Genomic DNA, 19603 nt, shown 5'->3' with positions numbered 1-19603 from the left:
AAGTCGTGACTAGACTTTCCCAACTCTAGTCCTTTAAATTCCCACGTTTTTTCTTAAGCCTCTCTGACATAATAGTTGACATGACACTTGTTCACTTTTCTGTCGTCCTTTATTGATAGTATGACCCGTGATGTTTCACAAAAATGGTGTGACCTGTCTGCCTCATTTTTTCATTGTAATGTGCTAATATTTCCAATACTAAACAGGTCAGTATCATAAAAACAGACAGGACTGCTTTTGCACATAGAGAGTCATAGATACATTTTTCTTGTAACTTTTTCAACACAAGTTGGCGATGTCAACAAGTCAACTTTGTTCAACTCAGGTCCCAAGTCATCTTCTCCCTAGTCAAGTCCAATCAAATTACAAAGGATTTTTTTCTACTTCTAAGTCTCAAGTCAAAAAGTTCTGATTTGAGTCTGACTCAAGTCCTTGTCAGATATCCAAGTCAACAGTATATTTTTAATATCTATGAAACAAGAGTTTTGCCTTACATTATTATCGTGACCAGAACCAAAGGTCATGGTTGCATATTGTCCAAATGCTTTGAAATGCACAACCAACAACTGAAAACAGTTATTGGTTCATTTCATCTACTGGAACTTGGCCCAGCATTCCCATCGGGAGTTTCTTCATGGAGTGGAAACATTCTGAGTTTGGACAGATTGCAAGCAAATTATTGCTTGATGTCTTCAAGTTGAAACCATGATGTGTAATGTGATATCTAAAAAGTGTCTCTCTTTGAAACCCCAAACCAGTTTTTACAGGAAGAGAGTGACTCAGACCTGGAGACGGGAGATTGTCAGCCCATCGTCATCCCAACTGCTGGAACTTCCTCTTCCACATCTAATACCCAACCTCAACGGACACATTCCACTTCCCTCCTCGCAAGCCGTCCCCAACGTGACAAGCAACTGCGGGAGAACCGCCTGAGCTTGCCCAACCTGTCACGCATGGGTAGCCTGGTCAACAGCAGCTCCGGCCAGCCTGCTGACGAGGCCCAGCCGATCCAGACCCTCGCCGTCAATGTCAGTGGGATGAGACTCGATCCGTCTATCCTTGACAGTCAACCTGATCCCAAGCACCTCAGGACCACGGGTAAATCGGTTGCTGCAGACAGCAGCAGCAACGGCATTGACATGACGATTAAAGGTGGACGGGCCTCGTTTACAGTTGGCAACCCCAATCGCTCTCCCAAGCAGGCCGCCTCATCCTCCAACAGGCACAACCTACGCTCCCCGCCGAAGCTACGCAAACTCTCCAGGTCCTTGTCAAGCCTGAAGAATTCAACCTCTGACCAGGCCTCCCGTCCTGGCTCCAAGCAGAGCAGCAAGTGGAAGTTGGACCCAGAACTGGAGGAAACCCAGCAGGATTCTCTCAGAGCGTCTATGACCATATCTCGCATGACGCTCCGATCGCCAGAACCGCAGCTGCAGCACAGCGTCTCGCCGGAATCCGATTCAGTCAGTCTGGACGACTACAGCTCAGAACTGTATGCGGATCTGATGTGCAAAACAAAGCGGGTGTTGCCATTCAGGAGAATTGCTCAGCCGGAGTTGCGCGGCCATAAAAGCCCAGACACTCCAGAAATGTTCCATGAGAAATCTCCAAGTGTACAGAGGTGAGTCGGCAAAGCGTAAAACAAGTGACACAGCTTGGTCAGGAACCTTGTAAATGACCTTGGAATTTACACTGGGATTGAATGAGGTCCTGTGTTAAAATGGAGTCATGTTTCATTCCACTGAACATCAGAGTCCCTATGCTCTGTCTTTGTGCACTTCTTTGAATGGGAATTTGGTAACTCGTACCAATATCAAAATTTTGCGCCACAATCACACAATATCTGTAGCCTGATAAATTCAAAGCAAATAAAATTTCTTAGATTCAAAAGTCAGATTACCAGATGATAGTTGAGAATAACAGTCTTCAGTGCGCCAAATTGAATAATTTTTTTCACACATTCTAAGAGGTTAAGATTAATTTAGATTTCCGAAGGTTAAATGATCTTCAAAAATACCCTAACTGTAGTTTTTTTTCTTATTTACCACTAGAGGGCGTTATTAATTGAGAAAACTCTCTTTTCATTTAAAAAACGTTTACATGTGAAGATTAATTACACACTGTAAACTGCCTTTTGCGAAGGTCATCATTCCTGTGTTGTGTTCCACAGAGCCATGATATTTGAGGACATTGACCGAGTTATCAATCCCGTTAAAGTGCTGGACAGGGTGGTCTTTGACTTGGACACTGAGATCAGGACAAGGGTCTCAGGGCCAGGGGCGACAAGTAGCACGGAGTTGACATCATCAGGGCACATCAGGTATGCAGATTCAGGAACTAATTGGGCATGGTGTGGTCAGTGTCACTTGGTGTTGACAGTCTGAAGGTTATGGCCAGTGGTTGGGGTGTGCATGTGACTGAACAGGGAGTCTGGAATCTACTCCATCATGTCCACTATTCAGCCTTGAGGTCAGGTCATACTGAGTGCTAGAGCAGATGAGAACAGGAATTAGTGATATATCCTTGCTGATAGTTGCACTTGGAAGTAAATGCACTAAGTTGAGCACATTTTCAGTTCTTTATGGCAGCATTATGATGTCAAATTTGCATAGGTTTCATGTTGAGTGTCAACCATCCTATCAGTTGTCAGTCAATCATTTTGTCAATTTTGTCAGTCTCAAAACACTTCTGTTCATCCAAGATGCTTGCTCTTCTCATGTCCTTGGGAGTTCCCTTTGACACTTGTTTAGACATGAGGTTAGCCAGCAACTTTCAGAAAGTCTCACTGAAACCATTCAAAACCTTTATTCAACTTTTAAAATTTTAAGTTTCAGATTGTAACGTGCGTGGGAAAATGAATACAAACTAACTTATGTTAAAAAAAGCACACGGCAACAAGACAGACTTCGGGGGTGCCTCCCAAATTTAGTATTGAAATCATACAAAGCAAATGAGTATTTATGAAGATATCCAAAGGCAAATTAACAAATATAGATAAATTACAATATTGGGTAACACTTATAAGTAATAAGACCAGTGCAGATGAGGGGTTGGAGGAGAGAGTATGGCTAAGGCGAAGAAACCCAAATGTAAAAGTGGCTACAAAAGTAAAGAATCCGAAAGAATGACCAACGCCCCAATGCGCGCAGCAGTCTTATATACCTGCAGAGTGCACCCAACCAAAAAGGTATCAAAAGAATTGAAAAGTGTGGGCGGTATGCCCACAGGTGGAGCTCACGTATTAACTGTTACAAGATAATGTCTGTTATCCGATAGAAGTACAAGCTGTCATCCCTCATTGTTTTGTCACTTGTCTTTTCACAGATCCTCAGATGCTCTCGCTGAGTTGCCTTTAACCTTTGACTCCCAGTTTGAATGCGGGAACCTTAGGAAGGCCATTCAGGTCCGACAGTATGAGTACGACCTGATCCTCAACTCGGATGTCAACAGCAACCACCACCACCAGTGGTTCTACTTTGAGGTGTCCAGCATGAGGTCTGATGTGCAGTACCGGTTCAACATTATCAACTGCGAGAAGACTAACAGCCAGTTTAATTATGGTCAGTCTTGTTATTTTTTTTAATAGGTCTTGTTTACAAGGCGGCCATTTTGGATTGTATTCCCCGACTCCACTTTATTTGTTGAAATGCTGAAATTGGACGGAGTCTGACAATTTTGCCAAAATTACAGGTATAGCTGCACTTTGAAAAATATTTTTGTCTTGGACGATAGGGGTTACTTGACTTTTTATCCATAGTTATCGACTACCCGTCAGAGAAAAAGGATGTACATTTGTAGTTTGCCCCTGTGGTGCCATTTTCATTCCCACACGTATTGAATTTTAAGAAATTTTTACAGGGCTTTCAATTCAAGATGGCCGACTCTAGAATAAGGCCAATTGTCTAACTTTGTCATTGGGGGCATTTCAGACCTCAACTTGGTAACATTTTGGGCAAGATGAGAAATCAGATCTGTGACTGATGGCTTAGAGCAGTAAAGGTGACACATTTGCTAAGGTCAGAAAAACTGAGTTTTAATGAAAACAAAATCAGGTTACCAGTGAAACTGCCATATAGCATTGGCCCACACAGGTGCTTGGCCAATTAAGTTTGTTGGGCAAGTAATTTTGGTGGGTGAGACTTCTGCTACATGTTGCGGGGTTTCCGTGCTTATGAATTTCCCCCCGCCCCCCAACTCCAGGGATGCAGCCTGTCTTGTATTCTGTACGAGAGGCCGTGGAAGGGCGCCCTCGCTGGATGAGAACGGGCAGCGACATCTGCTACTACAAGAACAACTTTGCCCGCAGTTCCCTGGCGACGGGGGGACAGAAGGGGAAGAGTTACTATACCCTGGCCTTCACCCTAGCCTTCCAGCACACCAACGACATCTGCTACTTGGCCTACCATTATCCCTTCACGTACACCATGATGAAGGTATTGGGGATGGCGAGACATTTATTGCGAAAGAATCGGATGTTTAAAGAAACGTAACAACAAAACCTGAAATTGTTTGGGTACATGGCTGCCCATGTGTGGCATAAGAGGCACACCATCTGAATGGTGTAAACCTGTCAAGTGTTGGCATTGATGCTGGGTCAGTACGGTGAGCAGGAGCATCGTGATGATACCGTGCCTTTATCCTGGAAAAGCTAGGGGCAGGCTTACCTAATACATTTCCTCTGAAATCATTGCAGTGCATTTGTTCACAGTGCTGACTTTTCTGGAGTTTTTCCACAATGTCCTGTGATCATTTTGTCACCAGTATTTATGAAAAGTGGCCATACTGTTCTGTCAAAATGCATATTGTTTAAAAGATGAGTTAACTAAGCATGTTAACGTTTTCCCATTGACATTTGCTCAATGTACAGGCTGACATGCACGATAGTATAAACTATGAATGACCACAAGTACGAAGTCCCATGTTGGATTGCATTGAAATGTCTTCAAGTGCATGCCAAGTTTCAAAAATGAACCCGTCATGGGACAGCCAAGATCTTTTGGGGCAGAGAGGTCAAAAAACTTTCTTTTAAGATTCATCACCAACACGGGTGGTATAGATGGAACAAAGGACTTGGCCATAGGCTGCTGAGCAAGGACTTTACCTGAACATGAGTCATGTGCTCAATTCTTTCCAAGAGCCTGGAAGAAACTGTTCATAGGTTTGTAACCCATAATCCTGCACTTACATGGATTTGGTTTTTTTATATAGGCATTACATCAGTGCATTCAACTTTCATAAAATGTCAACTTGCTGTACAGTTAACGACTAATAGCTGAAATTGCCGCACTAGTCTAAATGTCTACTTCATCTCCCAATTTTTTTTTCAAATCTAGTATTGGAGGAACAAACATAGCTGGTAGGGTTTCTTTGAAGGCCAAGTCAGAGTTACATTGCCCAGGGTACCTCCTTGTACTCCATTTGTTTTAGGTACACCTAATGAAGCTTGAAGCCAGCCTGAGTGAATGGAGCAGTATCTACTACCGCAATCAAACTCTGTGTGAGACGCTGGGCGGCAACGCATGCCCGCTGTTGACAATAACTAGCAACCCTTCAGCCCTAGATAGGGAAGGAGTGATGCAGTTCAGTAAGTAATGAGACCAATGAAACATATTTAAAGTTGGCACTTTCAGAAGAGTTGTACTAGAGTTTACCTGATGGTACTTGCCCCTTTCTGCCTCATGAAAGAGTTCATGAAATGCATTTTACTCCCTTGAAACATACTTCTATTCTATTTTAAACAAATATCTATTCATCTAAATCCCATAAATGTAATGATCCACCCATTTTGAATGTATAACTTTTTTAATTTGCACCCTTTGGGCAATTTTCATGCTGTTTCCTGACAATAGAGGGTGCTGCGGTTTTCATGATGTCACAGTGGGTACACATTTTGTTGTTTACAGAAACGGTTGTATACTGAGTAGTCCTGTTACCATCAACAAAGAAATATGAAAACATCATGACCAACATTTCCCACTTGTGTCTCATATGCTTAAAAAATTATATCATTTGATCTGTGAGATCACAAGATTTTTGTTGGATGTGTTAATCGTATTTATTGCCTTGTCTCTGTAATTTGCAGTTGTGGAAGATTGTTTCGAAAAACAGACAGTAAAGTCAGATTTTCAACTGAATTAACCGATGCCACAATGCAATCATGTGATTGTACTAGTCGACCAATCACACCCAACGTACACATCTCACAAGGCTCCATTGTTTCCTCAGGATGCCGGCCCTACATTGTGTTATCCTCCCGCGTCCATCCTGGCGAGAGTAACAGCTCCTGGGTAATGAAGGGCGTCTTGAAGTACCTGTTGAGCTGTCACCCTACTGCCCAGCTACTCCGAGACAGCTACATCTTCAAGATAGTCCCCATGCTGAACCCAGACGGTGTCATCAATGGCAGGTGAGGCTGTACCACAGCCCATTGCAGAAAGCCACAGACTAAGGGAGAGGTCAATCCATTAACCCTGTTGGCCCTTTCCTCCAACTGCCGCCAGTAATGTGCACCTTGGTGGGGTGACCCCTGCCTCCATACTCCAAACTCCTGTGGCTAGTCCCGTCGATATCCTGGTGCAGTGTAAATGATTTCGAGTACGGTGTAATTGACTCCCAGATTTAGCATAGACTACACAAAGTCCAGTCCAAGACCTTGACACGATGCATTCTTCAAAATGGGAGACACATTCTTGCTGCACAGCCTCAGTCTTTATAAACCACTTGGAGGATCGAGGACGGTTAACATTGAGTCCCACCCACTGTCCAAACGTGGACACCATTTGCGCGTATTTCAGCCATTCCTCAGTTCATGCACCTGTAAGGTCTGTCTTACATGAGTACACAGGTATTGGACTTTAATGAGACATTTGGTCGCACAAACATGGCTGTGACTGGTTGATGCATTATAGGTGTTGGGTTTAAAAGATTCATTAATAAAACCAAAACAGAATAGGCCTTTTTTGTGGAGCTGGTAGGTATAGCTGATTACTTAGAATAGAAGATATACGTGGCAAGAAGGCCATTTAGTGTTTGAGAATGGTTTCCAACTGACTCATAGGTAACACGCAAATGTGACTCACCATTGCAAAACCAGGGTGAAGGCGTCTTGGCTGTTACTGGGGAAGTGAAATCAGCATGCACATAGAAAACACAATTCCACAACATCCGCCGCTTGTAACTACCAAAGCCTTCTAGAGACAACATTTGCACTGTGGATCACTTTGGGATGAAAATTAACAATGGGGAGAGAAATTGTCAAATATCCAAATTCCAGCTTGGTTTTTGAATGGTGGGTCATACAGAATTTAGTAATCTTAATAAGATACCATTACTGTGGTCGCACCATGCGTCCGTGGAGTTGATAGCCTTGGCGTTATGACTTGCCGTTCTTTAACCTCATGTGAGTGTGGTCTTAGCTCAGTAACACCGTCTTGCCAGATCAGTCTATTAAAAAAAATATTTGTTCTGAATTCTTTCTTTGGTGTTTCAGCCATCGATGTTCACTGACTGGAGAAGACCTGAACCGTCGTTGGGATAACCCTAATCCTGACCTCCATCCCACCATATACCATGCCAAAGGTCTCCTACAATACCTGGCCATGTGCAGTAGAAACCCTCTGGTTAGTCGTGACCATTCTTAAAAACACTGTCCCCTCTGAAGTTCAGCTTTTAAAATCAAACCACAAACCAGTTCACTTGAAACCTGCATGAACAATTTGGACAAATGAATTACGTGATAATCTCTGTCAGAGAACATTTAAATCATATTTGATTTTGAGCCCGAACGGCATTGAAATAATTAGTGTGTGACTTGGGAGTTTTGATGACTCTGCAAAGATACGTTGTTGGATGCCGTAATTTGAACTTGGTGTGGAGTTTGTTTTTTTCATTGATAGAGAGACATAATCACTGATGAAGGTGCATTTTCAGTTTTCTAACACCCATGCTTTGATATGACTAGACGAAAAGCTCAGTGTATTAAAAGTATTTTTGTATCAACAGAAATTTTATTCTAAATTGTATTGAAAGAGGTTTTGTAGGATCATGCTAATTTGTGTCAATTAGAGTTCCCCATTGGTGAAACTTTGGCATGTGTTTGAAATCAGCTGAAATGTCAAAATTTTTGACTTACTACTGCTGACAGGTGTATTGTGACTTCCATGGGCACTCCCGACGGAAAAACGTCTTCATGTACGGCTGTAGCGAGGCCCAGTCACAACTGACTGATGACATCACTAACGGCAATAAACAGGAGGATACCAGCTACAAGGTACACGACGGAACACAGTGTTTTCCATGTTTATTTTGCTGAAGTCAAACGAACTGTTCTTCTGATCATCAGTTTGCAATATTCTCCCATTGGTCTCGCAGGAGCTTCCTTAGTTAACGGTCATCACTTTCTTGGATTCATCTATAAAGTCTGTGCTTGGTGGTTGATGAAATAACTCAGGAATGAAGATTGATTGTTGTAAAGTTTCAGGGCTGTGGTCCAGTCCAACACAAGTCCCTTCAAGGGCCTTGCAAGGTCCATCATGAGCCATCCAGTTTAGGGCTAAGTGAAGCTTGAAATGAATTTAATAAACTGTGACCTAAGCATTCCATTGTCGTTCTTTACTGGACTTGTGACTTGGCCTGAGAAAAGATTTGTGACTGAAATTGCGAGGGACTTTGCTACAATCCCGATCTGTGCTCTGTAACATGCCGTCTTTTTCAGGAATGTTGTGGTTTTTGTGAGCAGACCCCGGCCGTCTTCTTTCCAATTCTTACACCAGCCTCTTCTTTGTTGCAGACCCTCCCTCGAATTTTGAACCAGTCGGCCCCAGCTTTCTCTCTGAGCTCCTGCAGCTTTGTGGTGGAGAAGGCCAAGGAGGCTACTGCGAGGGTGGTAGTGTGGAAAGAACTGAAAGTCCCTCGCAGCTACACCATGGAGAGCACGTATTGCGGATGTGATCAGGGACAATACAAGGTGGGTGTGTGGATTATGCCCGACCCCCTATCGTTATACTGCATAGAGAGTTTGTACTGCAGATGTGACCCCAGGACTATGCTCTGTCCCCAGTATACCATGGAGTGTAGCACTGCTACCATGACCAGGGCAGTTCAGTGTGGGTGTGACCAGAGAGTGTACAGGGCACTGATCTCTACATACTGACTGGGTAGCACATCAAGGGCTGGATGCTTCTAGGCACCATCTTCAAAGGCCTAAATTATGTATTGGAGACAGGCTGCGAGACTTCAAATCTTAGTCACAATTGAGCTTTTTAATCATTTTCACAGGCTAACTCATGTAGACCATTATTTGTATTTTTACACGTAGAGTGTCTACGTAAAATATCCTATATCTTTAACCCATAATTTACTTAGCTTTCACTCGATACTTCTCAAAAATCTTGAAAATTACAAAAGTGTAAGCGACCAAGGCTGCACCAAACAGGTGGTTGCCATCTGTGGAGATCCAACAAAATTGCTACACTGATGTGTGTGTCATTTGTTCATGAACAGGGATGGGCACGTGAACTAACCAGTCTTTGTATAGACATCACTGGTACATGATGTCAGCATTGAAGGTCCCCTACTACTGGAACACCGTGGAAAGTGTTCTGTAGCGAGGTCTTTTCCTCCCCCTTTGCAAGACATAATTCCTGCCCACTCTCCTGCTACATCACAGAGTTTATTTTTTCCTGTAACCGCTTACATCTCTCTCCTACCAGGGATTTCAAATCACCACAGCTATGCTGGAGGAGATGGGCAGGAAATTCTGTGACGGGCTCCTGCGTCTCATAACGCGGCGGTCTGCCGACAAGTCCATGTCTGACAGGACACCATCTCAAACGTCCCTGTCTTCAGCCAAGATCTACCCGGGGTCACTGAATTCAGTGATTGCCAAGGACCAAGATGATTATGGAAGGTAAAGTTCCTTATTTTGCCAACTCGTGTTTAACAGGCACCAACCTTTAGGTGTAAGCTACAGTGTTCATGGGAAAAGGTACTGTAAGGTTAAACCCAGTCAAAGGTTTGTGACCCGATATGTCCACAAGCAACGGACTTTACTGCAATTGCCTTCTACACCTGGGAGTAAATGATTGCGACCGGAGAAGGAGTCATGTAGGATTAGCACTGTCACTTGCCAGTGTGCACACAGAGATTCTAGAACATACACCATTTGATATCCTGTCCAATGCTGTCCATTTTCAATCCATGGTAAATTTCTCATTCCTGCAACTGTTTGCTTTTTGAAGTCCCGGAGAGGATGTTGATGCTTTGATACAGGCCTCTGTCCAAGGCCTGTCCACCGACCATCAGCGCCCCAGGCGGAAACGCCGAAGCAATGATATGGACTCGGCCGAGGAGGAGGAAGAAGGAGAGGACGGCTCGGAGGAAAGCGAAAGCGGGGTGTTTGGAAAGAACAGTGACGATGAGGCTGAAGACATGTCACCAGAAACTGCCGGGATAGATTAGTGGAAACAAGTCATTTCTTAAACTTGAATGGAATTTGATGAATTGTCTTTGAATGCACTGTTTGTGCTACTCTAAATTCTCCTATCAAAACTATTTGACATGATTTGGGAGTTAAGTGCATCAAAATATAGTACCTTTGGTAACATTTCATGTTGCCTATGCATTCCTGGACACTGGTCAGTTTGTATAGGTTTCTGTTCGATTTTAAACCCAACTTTGCTCAGTAAAACATTTCTGAGAAAGGGTTGCTCATTGGCTCATTGCATTTACACAACAATGACTTTACCAAAGAACAGGAATACCGAGGACAGCAGAATACCAAAAGTCCCAGCAGTTTTTGAGTGTGTGTGCACAAATCAATGCAACATTGAAGTTTTCTCCCTGAATGACATCACAGTCATGACTATGTAAATTGGCATTAGCATATTAACCAAAACAGCACCAAAAATACTATTTGAAATACCAGAACAAAAATTGAAAGTAAAGTTTACTGAAACAAAAAGGTTCATTTTCAAGGTTTTTAAATTGATTGGGTAATCTCAGGGTCTAGTTACACCTGTTTGGGCGTATGTCTGTTTCGCACAGAAACAAATCCAAGCAATAAGTACACCAAAGAATATGGGGACTTTAGAAGCAGCGTTTGCTGAAAATAGTCACCCTGTGGAAATTTAAGTGTGTGCGTTTACTAAGGGAATAAATATGTGCTTGGCCTGCGTTTAAGACCAGCTCAGGAGAATGGACGCGACTACTGCCCAAGCGGCAGGCGAGGGCATTATCAGCGTTCTGTCTCCTGAGCCAAGCATGTTTATTCCCATTCATAAATACCTTTTTAAGTCAGAGAGTCAAAAGAAGTCAATATATGATGGATTTCCAGTGATTTTGTTCTAGAATTTTACTTTCATTTTCCTGAACACCCCGATCCACTTTATGGCATATTCTTTGTGCAAGTTGTCCAACAGAATCTCCTTATATGGACTTGGGGCCCATGTGGCGAGCTGCATGCACACAGACTCTCGACCAATCAGAATCAATTAAATTGTCTTGTATCCAGGTGCCATTGCGTGATTCACGCAGCGGGCATCATCACTTCTCAGCAGGCATTATCAAATGTTAATTCACAGTCGAGTTGCTCGTTGTTGAACAGGGAGACTGTCTGAGGTATTTATGAATTTACCATAGAGGACAGACACACAGAGTACAAAAGATTTGTCCTGTTCTCGGAGGTCAATCCTTTGTTCAGTCCTGTCGGCGGTGGCAAGTGTACATTTGCAGTCTATGAGAAAGTATTGACGGAGCAATGATAAACATTTCCTGTCCTTGTCATTGGTACACACAACTGTGCACATACAGGTGTTGGTATGTCATTGTCATCAGGCATGGTCAAAACTTGTGCTGTGTTTCCAGGTGTCTTTACCACCGTAAACATCTGCTAATTGTTAAGCAACATTGTGAAGTATAGACTAATCCGATTAGACGCCATGACTGCGGTGGCACCGCAATCACACGCACAATCTTCAGCTTGACGCGCTTGTGCATTTGACAAATCACGACAACCTATTGGTCGAAGAGGCATGTAACGTGCGTGTATCACCTGTCCACGAGCCTTGTGCCACGGCAGTTATCGCTTCTAATTCTGGTGGTCGAATTACACTATAGCTTTGATGTGCATTTGCATGGTAGCTACTCAGAATTCTTACCATTCAGTTTCTGTAACACCCAATCCACTCCTGTAACTTGGTACCGTAAGTTAAAGCTGGCTGGATTTTGGTGGGGTAGCTATATCATGGTAGCTTTTGTCTGCATAAATGCTGTCCATATGCTTAATGAAGTACAGACAGTAATGTGCAATTGCATACAGAGAACAGTATTACAAGAAAGGTAGTGAGATTTTAAGAATGAACATTTAGTTATCCATTAATCTGCCTCGAGTAGAAGCACCCACTCATTAGTTGAAAAGAGCCATGTTTGAGGGGAGTTTTCATTTTGTTGGTAGCAATGTGGCCGTATAACATGAATTTCGTAGTCGTTTGTGAACCAGCAAAGTGCAGTTCCCACCAGAGGAGCTTCTGTTGCTAGGACACACTCTAAACCACAGGGTTCTTTCCTAAAGGTCACCATTAGGTGGTTGTCGTGGCAACGTAGGCATCCTGTGCTAACCATGTGAGCTCAGACTCCACTCCATGGTTACGAGATGTACTCACTCAAAACAGAGCTTCTGAGAGATGTGCCAAACTGTTAGCCAACAGCTTTCTGCCACAGTTTGCAAGATATAACACTGTGAATGCTGCAGGGCCACAAAATTTGGCCCTGGATATGGCAAGAAATAAGAGCTTTAATTCTCCAAGGTCGTCGTTACTCGCTGTTCGCTGTTTGTTACAAGCCGAAGAATATACACAGCGCCAGATTTGAGACAAGTTAGCAGTACTATTGTCAGTCCATCAAAAGTCCCGTCACAAATCTAGTGTCCTGGCCTAAGGCTGTAATTATGACACTCGATGACTTGCTGATGATGGACTCAACTGCAAGACTGAGTCAGAAAGATTTTTAATCGAAGGAAGGATGGGTATGTGTATGTTTGTTGGGGAGGTGACTGATGAGAATACAAACAGGTGTTAAAAAACCCCTGGATACATCCCTAATGAAGTTGAGAGCAGCCAGTGTTAAATTTTGTAGCCTAGGAAAGCTCAATGTAACAGGATCACGATATCTTAATTTGTCGGTTACTACCGTGTGGAGTTCAAGCAGACGGTATTGCCTGTCGTGCAAAAGTAAGCTGAGGTCCAGTCATCGATAATAACCATCACGATGTTCTCTGACTGGTAAATGATTTCGCTAGAGAAATTTTAGTACTGAAAAGAGTTCAGTGAAAGAAGGCTGTGCTTTGTCAGTTGGTCAATGTGGTGTTTTACCGCTCAGTTCAGATTGAGAATCAGCCAAATTTCAGTTTCAAGGGGTAAGAGAAATTCATTTCTTTCCCCTCTGTGTGATCTGCGTCCTTGACAAAAACGCTTAGACCCCCCCACCAAAAAAGCAAATCGAACTTCCCATTTGTAGGTAAAGGTAGATTTTGATCTTGAAAGCTTTTTCTCCTAATTCTTTTCCATGGAATTCGTGGAATCTTTGATTCTTGATGTCAACTTGCCTTGGAGCGTCCAGACAAAGACAGGAAATTACAGATAAGAAAGCGCGACCCTAACGCTAACGACGCGTGACACGCGATAATCAGAGAGAGAGGGGGAAGATCTCCGCTCGTCTCCGGCCCAGCTCGCTCTCAAATCAGATTACAACGGAAACCCAGGGCGGATCTGGGACGGTATCTGGAAAGGAAAAACCCTCTGCCAATTGACAATCAGGAAATCGGGGCATCCGTTCTCCTAAATGACTTGATCGGGATAAGCATGCTAGATATTGGGACCGAGTTTGCAAAATGTTGGGAATGTTTGAGAACATTTGAAAAGAGATCTCTTGAAATCTTGTGTTGGACTTGTGTGTGTTTTTTAATCAGAAATTTGATTAATGGTTGTGCGCGCGGAAAGCTGTCGCCCAGCAAATTTAACATGCTAAGCAAGAATAAGCTGGTAACCAGTCACAAACAACGTTTATACTACGCAACATTTTCCCCTGGTAACCTTTTTTTCAGCCCAACCGATCTACTCTTAGCAAGTATAAAAACAGCTGCATAAAATTGGCCTCAGTCGTTACAGTTTTCCTTCTATGTCTAAAGTCTTGAAATATCAATAAGTGCCCTTCGATCACTAAACATTCCATTAAAAAAGTTCTGAAAAGTTCTCTCACTGGCAACTTTTGTATTGGCAAAGGAACACCGTCCAAGTATTAGGCCTATCGAGCAATGTTTATATGATAGATTCACTCTTAAAATACCGCAGACCAGGGTAATTAGTTTTAACTTACGCAAGTATTGCAGTTTTTTCATCTGAAATCAGTACGGTAGGGGAAAAAGTGTAAATATCATATTGTAGACACGTAACCAGCCAATATACCAGTACATCTTTGTTTTTTGAGGTCAAGCAAAGAAGTGTTGTAATGACAGAAGTCTTACGTGGCTGCCATTGTCGTCAGCTGTACAGAGTATCATCAAGAAATCAAATTGGTCGATGTTAGTTGGTTGATTCAGATTAGATTCGGCGTGAGTTTCTTGTGCTTTTCAAATAGTCAACTATGAAATGAAAAATATGCGATTTATTTAATAAAAGTAGCTAGATCGGATTTATTTTAAATATCCATACATACAAATTTGAGTTGCATAAAGTTTCAAACTTGCAAATCTAAGAGAACACAAACCAGTATAGAAAATTCACACTCCCGACAAAATGATAACTTCGAAGAGTGAGACTGGATGTTCAAGAGGTGTTAAATAAAAAGAAAATTAAAGAAGATTTTTAACACGGCTGGCTTCCGGTTCCATTTTATATTTAACACGGCTGGCTTCCGGTTCCATTTTAAATAGTGGGACATGAATTCCAATGGTAAGTTTATGTAAAAATAGTTGAAATAAGAAAAACTGTAGTTTTTATTTGGAAGGTTTAGTTTTTCGAAACGGGTTAATTGTAAAAAGAAATCGAATCACTGCTTGGTCTGTAAAGTTGATGGCATTATCACAAGGTGTTTAAAACGTGATTATCGGATTTTATGTACAGCGAAAGACATTCTAGCAAGCATATTCAGTGTGTCACTATGAATTGGAAAGCTGTTTTTTCAAATGTTTTCTTTTTGTTGTAATCATTCTATTTTAAAGGAGTTAATGGCAATAAATTACTAAATATTTTCCACATATTTAGACGTGATTTTAAGAACAGGGTTGTCTCTTATTGAAAGGACAATTTCAGTTGTGTGTATGATTTCAGTTTGGAAATAACTACGGTACTGTTGTGAGCCAGCCCAGTAATGACAATGTATTGCCGGCCGCCTTTGCATTGCATGTACAGTGAGATAGTGTGCGCCTTCTCTAATGCTTTGATTGTTACAAGTTGAGAGAACCCGCGAAGTCACACTCAGAGGTGTGAAAATTCAGCTTTTTAGCCGATTTCTTTTATATTTTGGTTTAGATGTTGACCATGGATTTCAGTTTTTTTGTGTTCCTGCTGTGTACAAACGTATGGGGACGTCTTACATTTCAGCTTTTTGCTGCCTGTTTCAGTTTTAATTTTAAGTGGCCAATCACACCCCTGGACACTACTCCACCAGCTGGTTACCCGTTTATTTTAAGTAACATTGTCTGCGCTAGCAATGTAAACCAGGATGCAGTTTGTAGATGAGCTAAGGTCCCTCCTGGATGGGGGAAGTTTCGCTGGGCGAGGCAGGGTTTCTTTAAAGTTTTAGCGGAGGAGGGGGTGTGCACCGTATCCCGGTGTTGAGTCGATTGGAGGTAAACTGTGATTGCTTTTAACGATTGTCCATTTTCTCATCCTTAAAAACCTTCCCATACCGTTTCTAAAATGATGGCGTTTTCATTTCCTATTTTTTAAGAAAAAGACAATCTGTCCCGGGGGGGGGGGGAAAGTCTTGTCTCCCAATAGCTGGACACGCCACTAGAGGGGGACATGCATGGGCGTCGCCAGACCATTTTGAAGGGGGAGATGTATTATGAAATTTGCCAACGAACCGTCACGCAAAACGAGTGTACTGTAGTTTGATTCCCTAGTCCGACACCTACTTGAAGTTTTTTACTTTTGTTGAGAGACCATGATTTTTGCCGACAAAACTAACCAGTGGGGGGGGGGGGGACATGATGTATAGTGGCACAGTGCGTGAGGCCGGGGTGTGTCCATATCTCCCCTCACCGGGTGTAAGAATTATTAAGCGCACTATGGCAAATTTCTTTTTCACGGAGATACGCATGTATCTTGTCTACAGCAACACTTAGCATGCGCAAGTTAACGTCCACGGCGCTCCTAGCAAGTAAGGGAGAAGCAGGTGGGAATCAAACTGAAAACTATAATCACGCGTAGTGGCCATCCCATGACAGGCATTAAAGTATAGCGGGCCATCGAAGGACTACGCCCAGCGTCAGATCTGAGACTTCAATGCGTAGGCAACCCCACTAGTACAGTGTTATAAACTTCACGTGCTGATGTCCTCCGTCATCGATGAATCTCCCACATAATGACATTTCCATCTTGGCTTGACAGAGGAAATGAACTGATTAGTGGCCTGGTGTAAGCACGCATGACAAGAATGGAATTCAAGGCCGCCCTAGCGTGTCCTTTGTGAATAAATGAAATCCATCCTCTCGCAGAGGGATTTCATCAGTTGAATATACGATCCCCTTAACCGGAACCCCGGAGGCCATTTCATGAAGCAGAAATGAAAATCATAGATAAAACAAAGGCGAAATCATCCCCGTCGTTATCATATTTTCCGTTGCTCGCCTGCTAATTAAATAGCCGGGGTGTTATTGAGTCTTGAATTTTTTTCCGTTTTCGGAGAATTCCGGTGCGTGTAGGCCTACGTGAGTATTGTGCGCGGCTGGTGAAGAGGTCACCTTGAGGCCTCGCGGCGTGCTCTCTCCAGAGGGTTGGCAGGCAATGTTCTTCAATAACAATGATAGGATTTAAAGTCTATAATGATCCTGAGAAATAGTTCCATGTACTGAAAGAGAACTTGATGGGTATCACCAATGGTGTACACATTGATGAGCCTCTATCAAAGCGTTGGGCTTATCTTACTGTAGTGTTGGCCTACAGTCGATCTGCCCTTGATAAAAAAAAATCCCTGAAAGTGCCTGATGCTTTTTGTAGCCTAGTTAATTGGATCAGTGCTGTGTGCATGCCGTGGGTTTACGCATGGTTTGCGATAGCACCCATGCAAAACTATCTCTCCCGTGAGAATGTGTGGTTCTTGAAAGAACTGGAGGGTAGCATACGCATATACACCCACTTGTCTGTATTTATATGTACAAGACCGGTACGTAACCCGCCAGGCCATGCGTGACGTACACCCATACGTACATGAAGGTGTGTGCAAAGCAGTACGTACATGTACGTTGGCTCTGTGTGGTTCGCCGTAGTTCCGTTCGGGAATTCAGTATGACGCGACATTACACGCAGGTTCGTTTGCAGTGGTTTGCGTGCGTGGACCCGATTCTCTCTTCTAGCCAAAAAGCTGCAGAGATCGCCTTGGACGAGGCTAGCATCTATGGTGTTTTGTTAAACATTGTAAGTGATGCGCTTTTCCCCATACTTGGCAAACCTCCCCCATACACCATTAATAGAAACATTCATGAATGTTACACACAAGAGAATTGACACACACTGTCCTTTCATCTGGAATTTTAGCAATGCGAAGTTAACGTCTGGTCTGACATATACAGTGACGATTTTCAAAAACCACCTCTTCCTTAGCGACGCCACTGGTCTGAGAATCCTCATCCCTAACCCTACCAACCACCTCTATCACCCCAACCGACCCTGCAACTGTACACAACCCAACCGACCATATGAAAAACGATTTCTGACAAGAATGGCCTTGTAGCAAACTGAATGCACTGGCAATTCTGACAAGGGAAAAGATTTTTAATCTAGCCATTTGAGGGGAAGGGTTGAATGACTACTCAATCGTTTGAGATCGAAAACAAGGTATTTCTGTGTAAAAAAAGGTGAAGATTCGTATTGCGTTACGAGCGTTTTAGGTGACCACCCTTCAGTGCAGCATCGGGGCCGTGCCTCACCCCAAAAGATATTTATTCCTGTCTGTTTTTCAAATATGTTAAAAGATAATAAGCCTTTTGCGAGTTAAATTTGAATAAAATCTGGTCATCGAGTAATCTGATTGCACATAAGCATAACAATTTGACTTTCCCAAACCGAAGACACTGTTGCTTTACCTCGTGAGCTTTCACATTGGTGACTGGTTCCTTTGTGCCCTTCTTATCAATTGAAAACAGTGTATTGGTGCAAGACGTGTCTTATGAATTTAACTAAGCAAAAGCTTGCCCCGAATCACGGGCGAGGTATAGCAGCAGTGTCTTTATAAAATTATGGTAGGCCTATGGCTAATTCAATTTGATATGTTCACAGGAATTTAGATAACTCGGTGTACCAGATTTTACTCACATTTAACTTGCAAAAGGCTTATTATTATGGGGGGACTTTGTTCTCAAATCGTGTAAGTACACAACGCGCGTAAACACGTGTAAAAATGCCCCCCTCTCTCTTTCAATTTATGCCTCCCCTTGAAAATTTGGTTCTCGAATCGCCCTTGCTAACTTTTGTGTCAAAATTCTGCAATTCCCACAATAAGCCAGCTACAGCCTTTATCTTGACGCAACTGCTCGAGATACCTACGCGAGATACCTATAAATCCATTCCTTGTACTGCCAGGTGTTTTTGAGCCGTCAAAATGTCAATCTGCTTGAGGGAAGCGGTGACATTAAGTTCCAAGCACGCCTCAAGTGGAGTGACTTACTAAATCGCATAATCGGTTGCCCACAAGATCAACTTGGTCAAATTGCCGTGTTTTGTGGAGTGGTGTGAGTGAGTGGTGCTAACACGAATTCATTTTTCACACGATTGAGGAGTTTCACATAATTTTCCCCACTGTATTCTCCGAAGCAGTCCTGTCGCACGAGAACAAAGGAGTGTCCACACTGGGTATGCTGTGGACACTGTGTCGAAAATTGGAACTGTTTATATTAATCATATTAAGTCTCTTCAGTTCCATAGGCTACACACATTCTCTCTCCATCGTCGTTGCAAGAGTGTCAAGAGGATGCTTGCCCCCGGACGAAGATTTGAAAATGAGAAAGGAAAGGGGGAGTAAAAGAAACAAAACCGAGATGAAAGACGTAACAATAGCCCAAACAGTCCAAAATCTTCCGATTTCAATATGATTTTACTTACGGCCTAGGGACTTGTCGTCAGCCGCATGCTGTACTGCGCACAGAATGAACAGTCATTGTTTGTTATTATGCATACAGCTCTGACAAGCAGCGGCGTATCCAGCGTTCGGTGTGGGGGGGGGGGAATTCAAAAGCAAAAAGCAGCTTCGGGCTCATTCAACATGTGGCGGAAGAGAAACAAACATCAAAAGCTTTACTCGTGGTCCCGAAACCCTTGCTTTTATTTGCTGGTGTTGATTTCTTAGGGTTTGGTGCTAATGTTTGATAAATAAATATACCGATTACTTT

At 42.9% G+C, this 19603-nt stretch overlaps 1 protein-coding gene across 5 annotated transcripts in view; it reads left to right on the top strand.

The window, feature by feature from the left end:
* LOC110977290 (cytosolic carboxypeptidase 1-like) overlaps window positions 1-15256 on the top strand; it is a 37441-nt gene extending 22185 nt beyond the window's left edge. For all 5 annotated transcript variants that reach the window (XM_087136945.1, XM_087136941.1, XM_087136943.1 and 2 more), the window contains exons 13-23: window positions 759-1621; window positions 2171-2320; window positions 3325-3560; window positions 4201-4433; window positions 5428-5584; window positions 6226-6406; window positions 7490-7619; window positions 8144-8269; window positions 8789-8965; window positions 9711-9907; window positions 10239-15256. In XM_087136945.1, coding sequence (XP_086993071.1) covers window positions 759-1621; window positions 2171-2320; window positions 3325-3560; window positions 4201-4433; window positions 5428-5584; window positions 6226-6406; window positions 7490-7619; window positions 8144-8269; window positions 8789-8965; window positions 9711-9907; window positions 10239-10458 — 2670 coding nt within the window. In that variant the 3' untranslated portion in view covers window positions 10459-15256. The remainder of the gene's footprint in view (window positions 1-758; window positions 1622-2170; window positions 2321-3324; window positions 3561-4200; window positions 4434-5427; window positions 5585-6225; window positions 6407-7489; window positions 7620-8143; window positions 8270-8788; window positions 8966-9710; window positions 9908-10238) is intronic.
* Window positions 15257-19603: the final 4347 nt, after the last annotated feature.

Source organism: Acanthaster planci, linkage group LG05 (assembly GCF_054643075.1).
Source record: "Acanthaster planci isolate LZ-2023a linkage group LG05, COTS_SCS, whole genome shotgun sequence".
NCBI classification, from domain to species: domain Eukaryota; kingdom Metazoa; phylum Echinodermata; class Asteroidea; order Valvatida; family Acanthasteridae; genus Acanthaster; species Acanthaster planci.
The sequence above is the reverse complement of the archived record's forward strand: the minus strand, read 5'-3'. Positions and strand labels throughout refer to the sequence as shown.